This window comes from Bos grunniens, chromosome 8 (assembly GCF_055505025.1).
Source record: "Bos grunniens cultivar Pamir isolate PY7600 chromosome 8, Bosgru_T2T1.0, whole genome shotgun sequence".
Taxonomy (NCBI): Eukaryota; Metazoa; Chordata; class Mammalia; order Artiodactyla; family Bovidae; genus Bos; species Bos grunniens.
Window position 1 is genome coordinate 54,869,060 of NC_141172.1, and position 19,637 is coordinate 54,888,696.

At 44.2% G+C, this 19,637-nt stretch overlaps 1 protein-coding gene across 1 annotated transcript; it reads right to left on the minus strand.

Moving 5' to 3' along the window:
- Positions 1-547: 547 nt before the first annotated feature.
- On the minus strand, positions 548-17,538 carry NPAP1 (nuclear pore associated protein 1). The gene has a single exon (XM_086414358.1). It carries the CDS (start codon positions 5,887-5,889, stop codon positions 3,082-3,084), a length of 2,808 nt encoding a protein of 935 aa, XP_086270484.1. The 5' UTR covers positions 5,890-17,538; the 3' UTR covers positions 548-3,081.
- Positions 17,539-19,637: the final 2,099 nt, after the last annotated feature.

Here is a 19,637-nt window from a genome sequence, read left to right on the forward strand (position 1 = left end):
CATTTTCAAAAACTAAAACCATAAACTGTGTTTCCTCTTCACATATCAGAGATTATCTAGCCTTTAGTGTGGTTAGAGTAGTGTGGGGTGGGGGGCGGGGGGAGAGACAGACAGAAAAGGATGAGTTGCCCTGTCTCTCCCTCCTCTGGACCTTAGTTTTTCCTGGACTGTCACTCCTTACACTCAAAGCAGATTTCAGGAGTCTGCACACACGGTCATAATGTGTGCCTCACTCCACAACCCAGTCACTGGGACCCAGAAAATTTTGCAACCTCAAGTCTGCCTCAACACATCATGACTCATATATATCAAAGAGTAAAGACACATAAACAGTAGTAGATTAACAAGAATAAGTTATTTATGTATAAATTACATATATACATGTTTGTACATAAAGCTGGGAAAGATAAGGGACCATTGAGGCAAATGGATAAGTGGAGAGGAAGCAGCTAAAGATAGCAGTGGGCACCCTGCCTGTTGCACGTGTAGAGAAAATAGCCAGAAGTTTGGGTTGGCCAAGTTTACAGTCAAACCAGGGATGGCACAGTGAATGATACATGCAGTTTATTTTCCATCCTCCAAATGGAACTTCTCAAGTCTGGTATATAGTTCTGAACTGGGCTCATATGTTTCTCACCTTGCAACACACACACACCCACATTCCTCACCCATGCACATACAACACACACTCCTGCACACGGCTGCGAGTGTGGTCCTTTGGCTCATTGTAGGAAGACAGCAGGTTAACAGTTTCACTCAAATGGGCAGAGTTGTTTTCCAGCAAAGCCCGTTCATCGTTGCACAGAATCTGCAGAACAAGATATGCTCTTTATTTGTTGAGTTTTTTCACAGAAGAAAGGAGTTCGCTAATGCTCCAATGAAATCCTGGGCAGGTGATAAAAGTACCAGACCCAGAGCACAGACGCAGCTTCCCTGACCAGGAGCTGCTAAACACAACGCTGTGCTCCTCCTAAGTCAGAAGGGTGCCCTGAGTTGGGGTCCCAGGTGTTTTGAGCATAGAAGTTCCTCTCTAAGTATATATGGTGCTATCCCCCGTCGTACTGTGTGGGTTTGGGTTGGGGAGGCCTGGGTGCTTTGTGTGAATGGAACACCAGACGTGTACCCAGTCATAGCAAGTGTGGTGCTGTCCCCCAACGCCCGCTCTGTGCTTTGCATATGTGAGTTCCAAGTCCAATGGCAGGTGTTGACACTGGGGCCTCCCATCCTAGATGAGATGTTGCTCCTCCCATATGTTCCACCCATGGTGTATTGGCCAGGTGGGCCCCAGGTGTACTGATGGGAAGTGTGGATACCAGGTCCTCCAATCCTGGGAATGATGTTGTTCCCTCCTATACCACCACCACTTGCATCTTGGACAGGTGGGTTCCAAGCCAGGGGTGGGTCTCACACTTGCAAATCCAATGGATGCAGTGTTGCTCTGGTGGAAAGTGGAAATTGACTTGTTCCTTAACACAAATTTCTTCTCCATGGTGATGGGATTTGTAACTGTAGATTTTCTACACTCATATGGGTCCTAGGTGCAGTGATGGGAAGTGGTAACACCCTGACCTCTAACCATAAGGATGGTGGTGTCCCCTGCCATCACTCTACCACCTGGATTCGGCTCAGGTAGACCCCAGGCATTGGGATTCAAGTTGAAAGCAGATATGTGCCTGGATGCTGGGATGGTGGCTTGCCCTTCATACTGCAGCAGCCATGCTGCAATGAGATGACCCCCAGGTGATCTGGCCCACAGTAGGAACACAAGTGGTGCTGGGTGCCCCACACAGTTCTGTCCAAAAGTTAGGTGGGCCAGATGCTTCTGAATAAGTGAGGCCTAGGGCATTCATACCAACCCCAAAACTCCCACCAGCCATAGAGGCTGCAGGTCCCATCAACAGTGGGCCTGATATGGTACTAGCAGACAGCAAGCTACTGTCTCCAGTACTGGGCACTGTGGTATCCACTCCAAAACCAGTAGTAGCAAATACATCCCTGGGGAAAATACCTGAGTTGTAGACAAAGGCCGGCTGCATGTTGATGGTGGTGATAGCAGACAGGGGATCTGGCAAACCTGAATCCATTTTGCTTCCTCTGGGTGGCTGGACTGCAGAAGATGTTAGCTTTCTATCTTGTTCTAGGGCTAATGGGTTTCCCAGTGGAATAGACTTGTTAGGCTTCTTCCTATTGTTGGCCCCAGATGTGGGCTGAATGGTGAGTTCTGGTTTCAAGCTTCACTTGAAACATGGGTACCTCTGTTGACCAAATCCACAGGCAAATAAGTTGAGGCTTGGGTCCAGGCATTGCCACCACTGGGCGCTGTGTTCTCAGAACCAAGAATAGCCATGTGATATGGGTAGTGGTTCTCCTTGGAGTCAGAGGTAGACTGGAAAATAACAGTCTGAGGAGGAGGTGTTGTATGCATAGCATCGATGTCAAAGACTGGTTTGACATCTGTAGAGATGCCATCTGCTGGAGCATAGATAACTGCCAAAGCCATAGGTGAGGGGCTGGGAAAAACAGGAACTGAAGCCATAGATGTGGGGCTGGGGAAAACAGGAGCTGAAGCCATAGATGAGGGGTTGTGGGAAACAGGAGCTGAAGCCATCGTTGGGGTGCTGGTTGAGGCAGGATTTGGGGATTGAGGGAAACAGCCAAAGCCCTAGACGGGGAGGCCAGGGAAGACAGGACCCAAAGCCATAGATGGGGGGCCAAGGGAGAAGCGGCCAGAACCCTAGATGGAGGGATGGGGAAGACACCGGCAGGAGTCCTCAACAGTGAGGCTGGGGAAGACAAGGCTGTAGATGGGGGACCAAGGGAGACATCAACTGGGGCCCTAGGTGGGGGGCTGGGCAAGACAGCAGCCAGAGCCTTAGATGGGGGGCCAAGGGAGACAGTAGCCGGAGCCCCAGATGGGGGCCTGGGGAAGATGGCAGCCTGATCCCCAAATGGGGGCCCAGGGAAGACAGAAGCTGGAGCCCCAGGTGGGGGCCCGGGAAAGACAGCAGCCTGATCCCCAAATGGGGGCCCAGGGAAGACAGAAGCTGGAGCCCCAGGTGGGGGTCCGGGAAAGACGGCAGCCTAATTCCCAGGTGGGGGCCTGGGGAAGACGGCAGCCTGATCTCCAGGTGGGGGCCCGGGGAAGACGGCAGCCTGGTTCCCAGGTGGGGGCCCGGGGAAGACGGCAGCCAGAGTCCTAGGTGGGGGCCAGGGGAAGACAGCAGCCTGATCCCCAGGTCGGAGCCCGGGGAAGACGGCAGCCTGATTTCCAGGTGGGGGCCCGGGGAAGATGGCAGCCAGAGTCCTAGGTGGGGGCCAGGGGAAGACAGCAGCCTGATCCCCAGGTCGGAGCCCGGGGAAGACGGCAGCCTGATTTCCAGGTGGGGGCCCGGGGAAGATGGCAGCCAGAGTCCTAGGTGGGGGCCAGGGGAAGACAGCAGCCTGATCCCCAGGTCGGAGCCCGGGGAAGACGGCAGCCTGATTTCCAGGTGGGGGCCCGGGGAAGATGGCAGCCAGAGTCCTAGGTGGGGGCCAGGGGAAGACAGCAGCCTGATCCCCAGGTCGGAGCCCGGGGAAGATGGCAGCCTGATTCCCAGGTGGGGGCCCAGGGAAGACGGCAGCCAGAGTCCTAGGTGGGGGCCCGGGGAAGACGGCCGCCTGGTTCCCAGGTGGGGGCCCGGGGAAGACGGCAGCCGAAGTCCTAGGTGGGGGCCCGGGAAAGACGGCCGCCTGGTTCCCCGGTGGGGGCCCGGGGAAGATGGCAGCCGAAGTCCTAGGTGGGGGCCCGGGAAAGATGGCCGCCTGGTTCCCAGGTAGGGGCCCGGGGAAGACGGCAGCCTGGTTCCCAGGTGCGGGCCAGGGAAAGATGGCAGCAGGAGTCCCGAACGGGGGCCTGGGGAAGTCGGCAGCGGGAGCCCCAGATGGGGGGCTGGGCAAGACAGAGGCTCTCTTCTGCTCATCAGTGGTCGCAAATGTGGGCTGAGGGTTGTTTCGGGAGTCAAAGGGATAGTTAAAAATTGAAGCGTGGCGGGAGACCATGGGCACAAATTGGATGGTGGTGCCTGGTCTCTCTGCAGTGTGTGTCTGCTCCACCCCAATACCTGGGGGAGACTGAAAAATTACAGCTTGAGAAGGGGGAGTAGTGTCCATGTCCGTGATGCCCGAATCTGAAGGAGAGGGCACACTTGTAGATGCCATGACTGTGGTGGTAGAAGGGATGGCAGTAGAAGTAATGGGCTGCTCAGTTAGAACAGGGGGAGGGACGGGAGGGTCTGGAAGAGGGGTGAGTAAGTTTAAGGGAGGGGGAGAATCTACACACATGGGTGTTGGGGATTCATTTTTGTAGGAGGGTGGCTGGAAGGAGAGGGTTGGGGTGCTCAGAGGTGTGGAGAGGTCAGAAGTAAAAGGTGGTGTTGCTTTGACTGAACACCGAGTGCCTTCGTCCTCCTTAAGGGTAATTCCCACAATGGGATTCCAAACTGGAGGGAAAAGATAATCTGCAGGAATCGCAGAATGAGAGGATGCAGGGGCTGTGTATCTTGCCTCCTGATCCGTATAAGGTGGAAGGCCAGCCAGACTGGGGAATCTGGAGGACAGTTCTGCCAAGTGGGTGGTGGTAGGAGGGACCTCCAAAATGTGACTGACCGGAGCCAGGGAGCCTGTGGTCCCTGGGGCAGGTGGAGGGGCACTGCAGCGTCGCATAGCCTTCCTTACATCCTTCAGGATTTTGTTTCGCTGACGCTCCATGCGTTGTTTCAGGGTGCCCCAGGTTTTGGCGAGAGTCATGCCTGGAAGCTTCGGAGGCAGCGGAAGGTCACTGCGACCCCACAGCAGAGGCAGCGGTGGTGGTAGTGGTGGCAGCAGTGGCGGCAGGGGCAGAAACACCGGCAGGGGTCTCTTCCGCTTGAGGGGGTGCCTACTGCGGGCAGATCCCAGGGCAGAAGAACTGGTCCGTGGGGTGTCTGAAGGTTGTTCACGCTGCAGCGCCTTCCCAGACATCAGTGACTCCGGGGAGCTGGGTCGGTGGTCTTCACCCAGCACTTCTTCTATTGGCCTCTCGGGCAGCAGGTTGCAGCACGGACTTGAGGCAGAGAGCACCCTGGCCAGGGGGCCGGGCTGCGAGGGAGGCTGGCTGTCTCCAGCAGTGTCGTCTAAGCAGATGGCGAGGCTTTCAGAGGAAGAGTTCTTCCAAGACACCTGGGCTTTCTCATTGAAGTTGCTTTCTGGGTGCACCGGGGGGAGGTTTGGAGGCTCAGGACTGCACTGGAGGGACGTGAGGACCCCGCTGGGCTCCTGGGGCCTGGGTGTCATTGTTATATCCCGGTCGCAGTACAGACTTATCTTTCCATTGTTCTCTCCTTCGGCCTCTGTGTGACCTTCCTCCTTTGTTATGCTTTCCCTGGGCTCTTCTTGGACCATCGCCTCACTCTCCTTTGTGCAACCAAGTGGGAGGTGCCTGGTTGGTACCGGGTTCCCAACCTTGACTACCCGGGCAGGTAGCTCAGTTAGTGAACGCAGGAGAGTAATTTTGCGCCCCGGTGGAGGAATTCTGACGGTTCTCGAAGGTCCGAACATCATGGAATTACGAGTGGACAAGACAGGCTGCTTCTTTGGCGAGTTCCTCAAGTTCGTCACGGGTAGGACGCCCACAGGGGAGTACCCAGCCTGCTGGATGGGGTACTGCCTTTTCGGCGCAATGTAAAAGCTGGATGATAAAGGTAATCGATCCTGGTTGAGCAGCCTGTGACCAGGGTGTAAAGCAGGAGCTGGAGCAGCGGGGTGGCCCCGGCCAGATGTGATGGCATCCCGAGAGGGCAAAACCAGCGAGCGACGGCCCAGCGGGTTCCGGCGGCGGAGCGCGGAAACAAATTTACACAGTAAATTGCCCATATAGGACAGATTGTGCGCCAAACGCCCTGAGAATAGAGTGTGAAACTGGGAGAGCGTCTACCCAGCTTCTGACTCCTCTCGTGGTCAAATACGCACTGGAGGCAGGATTTCTCAGCCTGGCACTTGTGACATGTCCATGGTATACGCATCACAGAGAAACTGGGCTGCAAGCCCACACGTGGCAAATTACGGGGCAAAGGGCGGGGCCCCAGCGCATGACCCCTCCTGAACTCTCTAGCAGCCGAGGCTTCCCACTGTGGGTGCCAGGAGTTTGGCACCAGATGGGCCACCATGCAGAGACTGTTCAGGACTGTGGGGGCCTCCTCCTCCAGAGCTCATCCTGTCTAGCACCTCATCATGCAGCCACCTTGGTGCCTGCGTTTCTATCGGTCAGCCCTTCCCTGCGTGGGTCTCAGAGGCCTGTGCAAAGCTGAGTGCAGGAGCCACCCACCCTGTCGGGGGGTGGTCCGGCACCTATGGGGACCTTCCCAGCTTCTCTGCGAAGCCTGGAGCCAGGAGCACCTTCTTCACTGCTGCTCCTCTGCCATCATCTCCAGCCCGCAGGGAATGCAGAGCCCTCACCTGGCCGGATGCTGCACCCCATAACCTCCCTTCCTGGCAGGTAAGGCTCTTTCTTCACTTCTTTTTAGAAATTTAGTACAACAGTTAAACTTTAGACTGTTCTTCAGGGTGTGCAGATGGTAATGGCTTAGCCAGGATTTGAACCAAGCTTGCTTTGGGCTGTGGTGCCTCCTTGTCATACATGCTTCATGTGTTACTGTTCTTTTCTTGTACTCCTTATGGCACTTAGCCCTAAGTGTCATACCTAGAATGAGCCTGTATCCTACCTTGTAGAAGGTTTTCTTTTGCTCAATTCATGAATTGATCACCTACTGCACTGGGTTCTGATCTCAGAAGATGCAGGTTAGGGACCATCAGTTGTCAGCATAGCACCAGCGGAGGTTTTCCCTTTGGTCTAGTTTGAAGGATCCAGATATGTAAAGATCATAGTCTAGATAAATCGTGGGCTTTCCTGAAAGAAATTTACCAATGAATTATTCTGTATGGATTAGAAGCCAATTTCTATGGATGGCCTTCCTGGAGTATGTTCAGTAAGGCAACTCATTCATGTCTAGAAAGCAAATACATCATTTATTGCAGCTTCATAGTGGAGCCCTGTGTCAGTTTAAAATAGTACAATTTGGTCACTGTGAGCATGTCAGCTTGGGCCACTCTTTACTACTATGTGTAATTCTAGAGATTCTTATGCCCAGGAGAGAAGACACATTCTTGGGTGTCTAGGACAAGGGAAACATGTTATTATTCACAAAGTAGAAGCTTCAAAATAATAGGAAAGAACTTAAAAATCCTAGTCTAACATGGTTTTATTGAGTTTGAATCTTGTTTCTTTGGCTTACTTCATTGGAATATTTTCTTTCTCCTGAGCTGACATTGTGTGTTATACATCAGGCATGTGACATGTAGAGGTTTCAGAACCCAGAATTGTATTGATCGGTGAAACTTTATATATTTTAGTTTAAAATCTATTTAAAATAACACTGGACATAATTCATATATTATAAATTAGTTTTGCCCTCTGCTCTTGAGATTCTTTTTATAGTATGTCAGAGCAAATTTGGACTTCTATCCCCAATAAGATTCGAGATTGGAGGACACAAAAGCTTTTTCTCAGACCTAAATTATGTCTGAAAAAAGCGAGAAATATCATAAGCTCTATCTGACCTCTCTAGGAGCAGAAATGATTTACAGCCGTGGCATTTAACCATAATTCCTTGATCTTGTTTGAGAAGTTCAGTAAGGAATGATCTCTTGATTTTTGTTTCTTCCTTGTTTTCTTGTCTTGCTTACCAACAATCCATTGTAATCCATGAATTAATATGGCATCAGGCTGAGTGGTCTCTGGAGCTCATTCAAGTAACTTTTTTCCCTAAAATAACTCTAATTTCCTTGTTTTTCAGCTCCTCGTCTTTCCTTGCCCTTTACTAAAACCAGAACTCACCAAAAGCTGACTGGCTTTGTGCAGACCCTTCTTAGGACAATCTTTCCTTAATTATTTTATTCATCACTCTGTTTCATTTTTTGCCTTCTAGAAATATGTTGAAATCTTTCTGTAGTTGATGACTTCCACAACATCTTGGCTTTTATTGGCTTATTAACTTTGGTATTTCTACACTTTTATTTAAATATGGTTTCAGAAGGAATAGAAAGTAAATATGTGTCCTAGTCTGCTATCTTGAGCTGAAAATCCCTGTCAGTTTTAGCATCCAACATTCCCATAGAGGGGAAAAAAAAAAAAAAAACCCCTTGGCATTAATAGGTGTAACAACTCAAGATTTCAGCTTTTCTTGGGTAATCACTAAGGACTTAGTATGTGGTGATTTCTAATGCTGCTGCTGCTGCTAAGTTGCATCAGTCATGTACTGACTCTGTGCAGCCCCATAGCTGGCAGCCCGCCAGGCTCCTCCGTCCCTGGGATTCTCCAGGCAAGAATACTGGAGTGGGTTGCCATTTCCTTCTTCAGTACATGAAAGTGAAAAGTGAAAGTGAAGTCGCTGAGTCGTGTCTGACTCCTCGTGAAACTCCTCTGTCCATGGGATTTCCCAGACAAAAGTACTGGAGTGGGTTGCCATTACTTTCTCCTAATTTCTAATGGGAAAATAATAACTATTTCATGAAATTTATTTGAGGATTACATTAGATAATGAACACACAATGCTTTCTAAAGTTTAAAAGTCCATAAAAATATTTTTTGTAATTGATTTGTTGCTACTTCAGTTTTACTTGACAGTGATTTATGACCTTGCTTATGTGAGAAGATGCTTTCTGATTTGTTGTTTTGAAAGTTAGATTATATTTTTCAACAGCTCAATGAAAATAACATCATTTCTGAAGGTTAAGGGTGAAGCTGTAAATGTTTCTTGATACCTGTCACTTTACAATATTTTCAGCAGCTAATTCATTCATGTATTCCTCCTCCCAATTTTATTGTGGACCTACTACCAACCAGATGCTTTACATCAGGTGTTGGAAAACATTTTCTGGATTTTTAAATATGTATCTTAGACTTGGTGGGCCGTATACAGTTTCTGTAGCTTCTCCTCCTCCTCTTTCTTCAGCAGTCTTTCAAAATGTGAGGTTCAGTATTAGCTCACGGGTCATAAAAAAAACAGGCTGAGCTCACAATGATTTGTGAGCAGTTATTTGCCAGTCTCTGCTCTACATTGTCACTGAGTAAGAGGTGCATTTTTTAGTAAATCATGTCTTTGAGTCAACTCTTGGTCTTCCGGAGCTTGTCCTTACTCTCTTGCAGTTTTTAATCAACAGGGCATTCAGAGGGATCCTGTTAAAACATAAATCAGATTGTATTGCTCAGATCTCTTCAGCGACTTACTCTAAGCAGAAAGCAAAGTCCTCAGAGTACCTCCATGGGCCTACAAATCTAGGCCTTTGTTTCTTCCCTGACTTGTTCTTTCTCTTCTCTACTTTGCTCACTCTATTTCCCACAAACTGACATCCTTTCTGTTCCTTGAATACTCTAGGCACATTCTTGCCTCCTTCTCTTTCCATATGACTGTTCCCTCTGCTGATAATATTTATTCCCCAGATATGCACCTTGCTCCCTTCCACAACCACCTTAAATTCCTTGATAAATTTTATCTTCCCCATAAAGCCTTCATTTATTACTTAATTTCACGTGGCAGGTACCTTCTATCAGCCATCTCCATCTCCCAACCATGCTTTCTATTTTTTCTCTAGCACTTACCTGATATACTAGTTATTCTATGCATCTATTTAATTTTTATTTACATATTTATACTTATATATTTATATTTGCTTGTATATTTTTGTCTGCCCCCTCAATTGGAGAGAGGGTATATTCATCTGTGTTGATCACTGCTGTGTCATCAACCTATAAAACATACTAAAGAATGGTGCCTGAAATTTGATAAGGGATTAAGAAATTGGCCACATAACTAAATATGTACATAAATTAATAAACAAATCTCCAGGGCTTCTGGATGAGGTCTAATGAAAAGAGGAAGGCAAATGATTGGGACAGGGTGCTATAAGAAGTAGAATTTGGAATACTCTGATAGGTATCCTAATAGATAAGGTCTTGTTAAGTTAGATAGTTTTAATGAGAGAGCTGGGAACTAGGGATACACAGCATCAAGATTTTTATAATATATTGTGTAGAGTTCTTTTTAAGTGTGCACAGATATCACTGAAAATCTATGCATGTGTGCATGCCTCTATTACTTTATTTAGTGCTTTACAAGAGCCCCTCAAGGACAGGGTTATAGTAAGTATCAGTATCTTTCCTTTATGATGAGCTTAATTTGTTCAAAATTATATCATAATTTATTTGCAACTGTGAAAGCAGACTTAGTTTTTGAGTAGACGCTCCCTAGAAATCTGTGATGTTAATAAAACCGACAAATATGTGTTCAGCTTCCAATGATACACATACTACAGACTCAATTATGGTCCATCCATTTTAATAAAGGCAAGAAGTGATTTAACAAATAGAGAGCAAAGAGAATATTAAGTTTTGTCCTGTGTTAATATTAGCAATGGATAAAGTGGGTTCCAACACCTTCAAGATAGCTTGAAACCATCATCTCTATGTCATGGCAGAGGGATGTTCAGCCAGGATATTGTTCTCTGTCACTCAGAAAAATACCCATAATGTATAATGATACTTATTGAGTCAGATATGGGACATTTGGGTGGTTAGAAGTCCTTTAACATGATTCTTTCAGATGCCTTAGGTACAAGATGAAGCTAGCAGCTTTGGACACTTTCAGCAATGAAGAGTTTGTTTGGATGTTAATTTTTATGCTGAATGAAATTCAGCTGAATGAATTTCATGCTGAATTCACCCTACCTACTTTAAACTGCAGCACAGCACGCACACTTCAGTTACCAGTTTGGTTCATTCCACAGAATTTTCATAAAACATAGTGTTCTATATACCTGGGATGTATCTCACTTAGTTCTAAGAATTTCCAGATAATTCTTCATACATAGTGTTACAATTCCAATCTTGCCAAGTCCTGCACCAGTAACAGAACACAGCACATTTATTTCTCTGGGTTGTTCAGATCCCAGTGAAAGAAGAATGGAATGGGATCAAAGAGATCAGGATTCTTGTCCCAGATTTACCATAAAATAATTGTGTTCTCAGGAAAATTGTAGCTATTCTAGACCCCTTTCCTTTTCTTTATTTCAACAGAGTTGCACTAGATGACACCAAATAACATCCCACTCTTTGCAGTAATAGCTTCAATGTTATTGGCATTCTGAAACAAATGAATACAATGACACATGAACCTGTGCACCATCTCTGTAACCATGTTTTTTAAAGATGAAAAAATGGCTGAGCACAGAAGTAGCTGTTTTGACCAGAGGCTCCAAAGTAAATGCAACTAAACCACAAGTTTCCTTCTTTCCTGAAGCTCACTTAACTGAAACATAGGCTGCTGGATATTAAGCTGTAAAGCATATTATCAGTGTATTTTAAAAGAAGCTATTCTTCTAGGAGAAGGGGACGACAGAGGATGAGATGGCTGGATGGCATCACTGACTTGATGGACGTGAGTCTCAGTGAACTCCGGGAGTTGGTGATGGACAGGGAGGCCTGGCGTGCTGCGATTCATGGGGTCGCAAAGAGTTGGACATGACTGAGTGACTGATCTAATCTAATTTGATTCTTCTAGGATTTCTAATTAGTAGCAGGAAGTTTTGAAATTCTTAAAAGATCATCTACTCTTGTGAGTTTACAGCTCTATTTTCCAGCCAAGCAAGTTGAATTAGGGCATCTGAACTTTTGGATGGATCTCAGAACTAAAATTCTAAACCTCTTGAGTTTTTCTTCATGCTGTCAGAAATTCATGCCAGATAGTCCTTTTAATAGAGAGTATGTACACACTTGTATATTTTCATATAAGAAAGCAATGTGGTGAGTGAGGATGGAAGTGAAGCCCTCAGTCTCAGAGGGGTATTGAGCTCCTGGTGAAATGTAATCATTATTTCTTCAAAGTAGAAAAGCAGTTATTTGAAGTTATTAACACCAAATAACTATTGATACATTATCTGTGATATATGTATTTACTGTACCAACTAGGTGTGTTCTTTTTGGAAAGTACACAGCTGTTTGAGACACAGATTGTTTATTTTTGTTTGTTTTCCCACAAAGACTGTGACCTTCTGATCATGAATATCTATATTTTACTAATATCTGGAACCACGAGCTAACACGGTGTCTAAAATGTAGCCAATGAATATGAAATCAATGAACACACTTTTTAAGTACAGGCCAGGGCATGGGCAAATATAAATTTTTTGTTTTCAGTCATAACGTGACTGAAACATATAAATGATACAGACAACGAGCGCTACAGTAATTCAAAGAAGGCATAGAACAGATAACCTGTAAGGATCTATTGTATAGCACAGGGAGCTATACTCAATATTTTGGAATAACTTATTAATGGAAAAGAATCTGATAAAGGACGTATATTTAAATTAATCACTGAACTGTACACCTAAAACTAACATGCCATTGTAAATCAACTATACTTCAATTTAAAAAACAGACGACAACAAAAGACCCCAAGAAGTCATAGACATGATATTTCCATAGAGAAGCCAAACGAAGAAGAGAGAGATAGCTTTTGAATTAACCAGAGGAGTCACAGAGAACCTAGGCTTGGACCTGAACTTGAATTTACATTAAGATTGCATTGCAGATACAGATGTAGGTAATCACATACACTCACTATACTGAGACTAGCTGAAGGTATGAGTCTTGTTCAAGATCCCAAAGCAAGTACAGTGTGGAGTCAAAATTTTAAGTGACACCTAATACACTAAAAAAAATAAAAAAATAAAATAAAAAGCCCCTTCTGTGATACCGTGTTGTCGTTGAAATAGTTTTGTTTCTTTCTGGTAGATTATAGTAGAGATTGGTTCTAGTGTCTCCTGCAGTAATTACTAGTTCTGTTTATCCCGTCTATAGTTGATCTTCAAAATTTCCATTAGAATGGTTTTGCCAAAATGAAACATACAAATATTCATGATGCCTGTATCCAAGTATTTCTTCTGTTATTCCCTGCTTCTCTTCTAGGATTATATGAACAATTCACTATCTTGAATTATGCTTTTCCCTCCTCCAAGAATTCTCTCCGCCCTCTTGGGCACCTGGAAAACCCACTTCATTTGTCAAAACTCAGTTTACATATTATCTCTTTTATGCTGTCTTCTGTTTAGTGTTGTGATCACTCTTTCCTTTTTGCTCTCATTACACTTTTACATACCTGACTGTTGCACTTGCTACACTGTATTGTAGTTGGATTTTTTTACATATCTCGGGCTTCTTCTGGGCAACATTCCTTGGGGCCAAGGACTACCTTTTCTTCATCCATTGATGCAGCCTTAGCATGTTACTTGGTATGCAGTAGTTAATACAAAAATGAGATCTGAATAAATTTAAAAAGGTAGGTACATATGACTTATTATCACTTTCCAGACATAACAGGAAAAAACATTACTGTTGGTGCTGAATGTTCACTTCTACTGTAGTGAATGGTGGTGGTACTTGACTCCACTTGCAATGTTTTACCTACCATTTTATGTATTTCTACCTGATATCTCTTCTTTATTTCCGTCTATATATTTATTGGTAATCCAAGTAAAGCAGGAATGAGGGTAGGGCTAGGCTATACTTGCCTGGAATAGTAAAGACGTTGTGTGACTTTTTGGTGAGAAAATCCTGACGCATAAGAGGTCTACATCTTCCCTTTGAGGCATATGGAGGGCTCTACCTCTAAAGAGTTTTATTAGCAACTAATCAAGATGTTTTTGCACAAGGCTCCTGATTAGCTATTAATAATACTAAGAGTGAATCAGAACTAAAGTAGTTTCTGATTTGTTTTACATTGTAAATGTAGGCTATTATTTTTTAATGCTGGGAGTGGTGGTGGTGGGGAGTGAAGGAATGGTCTTTTCCCATCTTGATGTTTCAATCCTGTCAAGAGAGATCTTAAGGTAATTTCAGCCCTGCTTCTTTACTTACTCCACCCCGGGGTGATCAAGTGACTTATATAGGAAGCTTGAAAAGAATTAAGTGGACATGTTTGTCTTAACTAATTCTGTTCTCTCCCTTGAGAGTGGGAGTTGGTGTCTTCTGTTTCTGTCATCCTGTGTATTACTAGTTCAGTTATGGACTAGTAATTTCTGGGGTTCAGTTGTGGGATGATTTCATTCAAACTGGATTCTAAGCCAGGGTTAGGTCAGTACCAGGAATATTCTGACCTCCATCTTCGCTCTGTTATCTTGTTTCTTAATTAACTCTATACCCAGATGTAATTAAGGTGTTGTACCTGTTGTACTTGCACAAATGCATCATTTGGTGTGTTACCTGGAAACACTGAGAAATAAAAAGAAAGGAGCAGACTTTTTGGAGAGGAAAATGTCCACGTGGAAATGTTTCCATGCTTCCATGCAAGGTAGTCTTGTGCCTTGGTCTTTAATGTGTGGTGGGATGTTGGGACTTTTGACTATTTGAAAATACTTCGGCTTATGCAGTTAAATGCCGTTAACTGCTGAAGTCTAGAAAAGGTTTAATGTATGCCTATTAGTTTCCAGTACCTGCTGTAACAAATCAGCATAAACTTGGAGTCTTAACATAATAAAAATGTACTATCTCACAGTTCTAGAGGTCAAAAGTCTGATATCAAGGTGTCAGTAGGGCTGCACTCCCTAAAGGTGTTCTAGGGGAGAGGCCACTCCTTGTATCTTTGAGCTTCCAGTGGTTAGTAGCTTCCTTGGCTTGAGGCCACATCACTTAGTCTCTGTTTTCACTCCCTTTGTGTTTCTGTATCTTCTCTTCATCTGGTCCAAATTGCCCTCTGCCCTTCTTGTTTAATAAGGGCAATTGTCATCATATTAAGAACCCATCTGATTAATATGGAAATCCCATCTCAAGATCCTTAATGAAACTTGCAAAGACCTTTTTTCCAAGTGAGGTAACAGTTGAGAATTAGAACATGAATGTGTCCTTTTGGGGGTCATCATTCAACCCACTACACCAACAATAAGACTCTGCAGTTGGCTGTAGTTTACCGCATGGGAGAGTGGCTGTTTCTGTCAAGCCACTTAAGTAAAGGTCTGGTATAAAGAAAAGGGGCCCTAGGGAATTGCAGGTGGCTGAGCGAATGCCTGGAGCAGAATGAATAGGGTACCTGGAGGGTCTTTAGTATAAAGAGAACTTTACCTGGCTCTTAACTTTGGGGTGGGCAGGAGTTTTCAGGGCAGGAAATACTCAGGCAGTTACTCACCTTGGCTTACTCTTCAGGTAGTTTTTTCCCAAGCAGGCTTGACTGAGACAAAGACTTAGTTGTGAGGAAAGTATGTTTTCCAGAACTTGTCAGCATTGACACATTTGTTACCATAGGCTCAAGTTAATCCCCTTATATGTGGACCCAAGCTGACATGGAATTTGTCAGTTACGTTGGAGAAAGAACTGTTCTCTAAAAGGCAGGCTTCTTTGGTCTATGCAGTTCCATAGCCAGAGGCAGTGGAAATGGCTATGGCTCCATAGGACCATAGAATCTATACATCATAACTGGAGGTATAATGTTACTGGATAGAACCCATAATCAGGTCAGTACTGCAGTGTGAACAGATCATCAAAGAGGAAGAATAACTCCAGGGTCCATGTGTGATAGGTGCTCAGGGCTGTGCATTGCACATGGCAAATTCGTAGCGACCAGTCAACGTTAGGCCAGAAACGTCCTCCTGGTTCTAAGTTTGCAGGTCAGGACTTTCAGATAAATGGTACAGACTAGTGGACATCCTAGTGAGGCTAAAATCAGAGAGACTTTATCTTTCTTTCAAATGCCATTGAGTTTCAGCTATGTTCTTTGATAATTTCTGTACTGGATTCTGGGAATGAAAATGTGCCTTGTTTCATTATTCTGGGAGTGGGGACTGGCTTGCTTTTGAGATTTTTAAAATTGTGGGCATAATGCTATAATCTCAGATTGAATCTTAGTAACTCTTTAAAATCATTAAAAGCATGGTTCATGAAAGACCTGATAACTGATAGAAAAGCCAAGATCCTGAGAGACCAGGCCAATGTCAGCGGCAGAAGTCCAAGCTGTAGATATGGAAGGATCCCTCAGTCCACTGAGATACTGAAAGCCCTGCCACTGAGAATGAATTAAAACATACATTTGGGAGGATTATTTCTGGACATTTAAGGACTTCAGATTTTTAACCCAGCATAACAAGGAAACTTGATTTAAAAAAAAAAAAAAAATGAGGTCTTCAACTTTGTTTTCCTTTCTCAAGATTGCTTTGGTTATTGAGGGTTCTTTGCGGTTACATATACACTTTAACTAATTTCTTCTATTTCTGAAAAACTAGGGGAAATGTAGATAGCTTTGTATAATATGGACATTTTAACATATTAAGTCTTCCAATTCATAAAAATGGGATATCGTTCCATTTATGTCTTCCTTAATTTCTTTCAATAACATTTAGTAGTTTTAAGTGTGCAAGTCTTTCATGTCTTTAGTTAAGCTTATTCATATTTTATTATTTTCGATACTATTGTAAATGAAATTGTTCTCCTGATTTCTTTTTTAGATTGTTGATTGTGAACAGAAGTGCAAGTAATGTGTGTATGCTGATTTTGTATTCTGCAAACACAGCGCCAAGTTTATTAGTTCTACTAGTTTTTTTGTGAAATCTTTACCATTTTCTGCATCTTTTTTCAGTATGTTCAGATCAGATCAGATCAGTTGCTCAGTCGTGTCCGACTCTTTGCGACCCCATGATTCGCAGCACGCCAGGCCTCCATGTCCATCACCAACTACCGGAGTTCACCCAGACTCACATCCATCAAGTCAGTGATGCCATCCAGCAATATCATCCTCTGTCCTCCCCTTCTCCTCTTGCCCTCAATCCCTCCCAGCATCAGAGTCTTCTCCAATGAGTCAACTCTTCGCATGAGGTGGCCAAAGTACTGGAGTTTCAGCTTTAGCATCATTCCTTCCAAAGAAATCCCAGGGCTGATCTCCTTCAGAATGGACTGGTTGGATCTCCTTGAAGTCCAAGGGACTCTCAAGAGTCTTCTCCAACACCACAGTTCAAAAGCATCAATTCTTCCGTGCTCAGCCTTCTTCACAGTCCAACTCTCACATCCACACATGACCACAGGAAAAACCATAGCCTTGACTAGACAGACCTTTGTTGGCAAAGTAATGTCTCTGCTTTTGAATATGCTGTCTAGGTTGGTCATAACTTTCCTTCCAAGGAGTAAGCGTCTTTTAATTTCATGGCTGCAGTCACCATCTGCAGTGATTTTGGACCCAGAAAAATAAAGTCTGACACTGTTTCCCCTGTTTCCCCATCTATTTCCCATGAAGTGATGGGACCGGATGCCATGATCTTAGTTTTCTGAATGTTGAGCTTTAAGCCAACTTTTTCACTCTCCACTTTCACTTTCATCAAGAGGCTTTTTAGTTCCTCTTCACTTTCTGCCTTAAGGGTGGTGTCATCTGCATATCTGAGGTTATTGATATTTCTCCCGGCAATCTTGATTCCAGCTTGTGTTTCTTCCAGTCCAGCGTTTCTCATGAGGTACTCTGCATATAAGTTAAATAAACAGGGTGACAATATACAGCCTTGACGTACTCCTTTTCCTATTTGGAACCAGTCTGTTGTTCCATGTCCAGTTCTAACTGTTGCTTCCTGACCTGCATACAAATTTCTGAAGAGGCAGATTAGGTGGTCTGGTATTCCCATCTCTTTCAGAATTTTCCACAGTTTATTGTGATCCACACAGTCAAAGGCTTTGGCATAGTCAATAAAGCAGAAATAGATGTTTTTCTGGAACTCTCTTGCTTTTTCCATGATACAGCAGATGTTGGCAATTTGATCTCTGGTTCCTCTGCCCTTTCTAAAACCAGCTTGAACATCTGGAAGTTCACGGTTCACATATTGCTGAAGCCTGGCTTGAAGAATTTTGAGCATTACTTTACTAGTGTGTGAGATGAGTGCAATTGTGCGGTAGTTGGAGCATTCTTTGGCATTGCCTTTCTTTGGGATTGGAATGAAAACTGCCCTTTTCCAGTCCTGTGACCATTGCTTAGTTTTCCAAATTTGCTGGCATATTGAGTGCAACACTTTCATAGCATCATCTTTCAGGATTTGAAATAGCTCAACTGGAATTCTATCACCTCCACTAGCTTTGTTCATAGTGATGCTTTCTAAGGCCCACTTGACTTCACATTTCAGGATGTCTGGCTCTAGGTGAGTGATCACACCATCGTGATTATCTGGGTCATGAAGATCTCTTCTTAATATCTACTGCTTCTGTTAGGTCCATACCATTTCTGTCCTTTATCGAGCCCAACTTTGCATGAAATGTTCCTTTGGTATCTCTGATTTTCTTGAAGAGATCTCTAGTCTTTCCCATTCTGTTGTTCTCCTCTATTTTTTGCATTGATCACTGAAGAAGGCTTTCTTATCTCTTCTTGCTATTCTTTGGAACTCTGCATTCAGATGTTTATATCTTTCCTTTTCTCCTTTGCTTTTCACTTCTCTTCTTTTCACAGCTATTTGTCAGGCCTCCCCAGAGAGCCATTTTGCTTTTATGCATTTCTTTTCCATGGGGATGGTCTTGATCCCTGTCTCCTGTACAGTGTCACGAACCTCAGTCCATAGTTCATCAAGCACTCTATCTATCAGATCTAGGCCCTTAAATCTATTTCTCACTTCCACTGTATAATCATAAGGGATTGGATTTAGGTCATACCTGAATGATCTAGTGGTTTTCCCTACTTTCTTTAATTTAAGTCTGAATTTGGCAATAAGGAGTTCATGATCTGAGCCACAGTCAGCTCTTGGTTTTGTTTTTGCTGACTGTATAGAGCTTCTCCATCTTTGGCTGCAAAGAATATAATCCATCTGATTTCAGTGTTGACCATCTGGTGATGTCCATGTGTAGAGTCTTCTCTTGTGTTGTTGGAAGAGGGTGTTTGTTATGACCAGTGCATTTTCTTGGCAAAACTCTATTAGTCTTTGCCCTGCTTCATTCCGTATTCCAAGGCCAAATTTGCCTGTTACTCCAGGTGTTTCTTGACTTCCTACTTTTGCATTCCAGTCCCCTATAATGAAAGGACATCTTTTTTGGGTGTTAGTTCTAAAAGGTCTTGTAGGTCTTCATAGAACCGTTCAACTTCAGCTTCTTCAGTGTTAATGGTTGGGGCATAGACTTGGATTACTGTGATATTGAAAGGTTTGCCTTGGAAACAAACAGAGATCATCTGTCGTTTTTGAGATTGCATCCAAGTGCTGCATTTTGGACTCTTTGTTGACCATGATGGCTACTCCATTTCTTCTGAGGGATTCCTGCCCGCAGTAGTAGATATAATGGTCATCTGAGTTAAATTCACCCATTCCAGTCCATTTCAGTTCGCTGATTCCTAGAATGTCGACATTCACTCTTGCCATCTCTTGTTTGACCACTTCCAATTTGCTTTGATTCATGATTCAGTATGTTCACTTTCCGCCTAAGTGTATCCTTAATTCTAGGTGACATTTTCACTTCCATCTTAGGTTTTCATCTTTTTATAAAATTATTTTACCATTAATTTTTAAATTTTTATAATCGTATTTATATTTTGGCTGTACTGGATCTTCATTTCTGTGCAAGC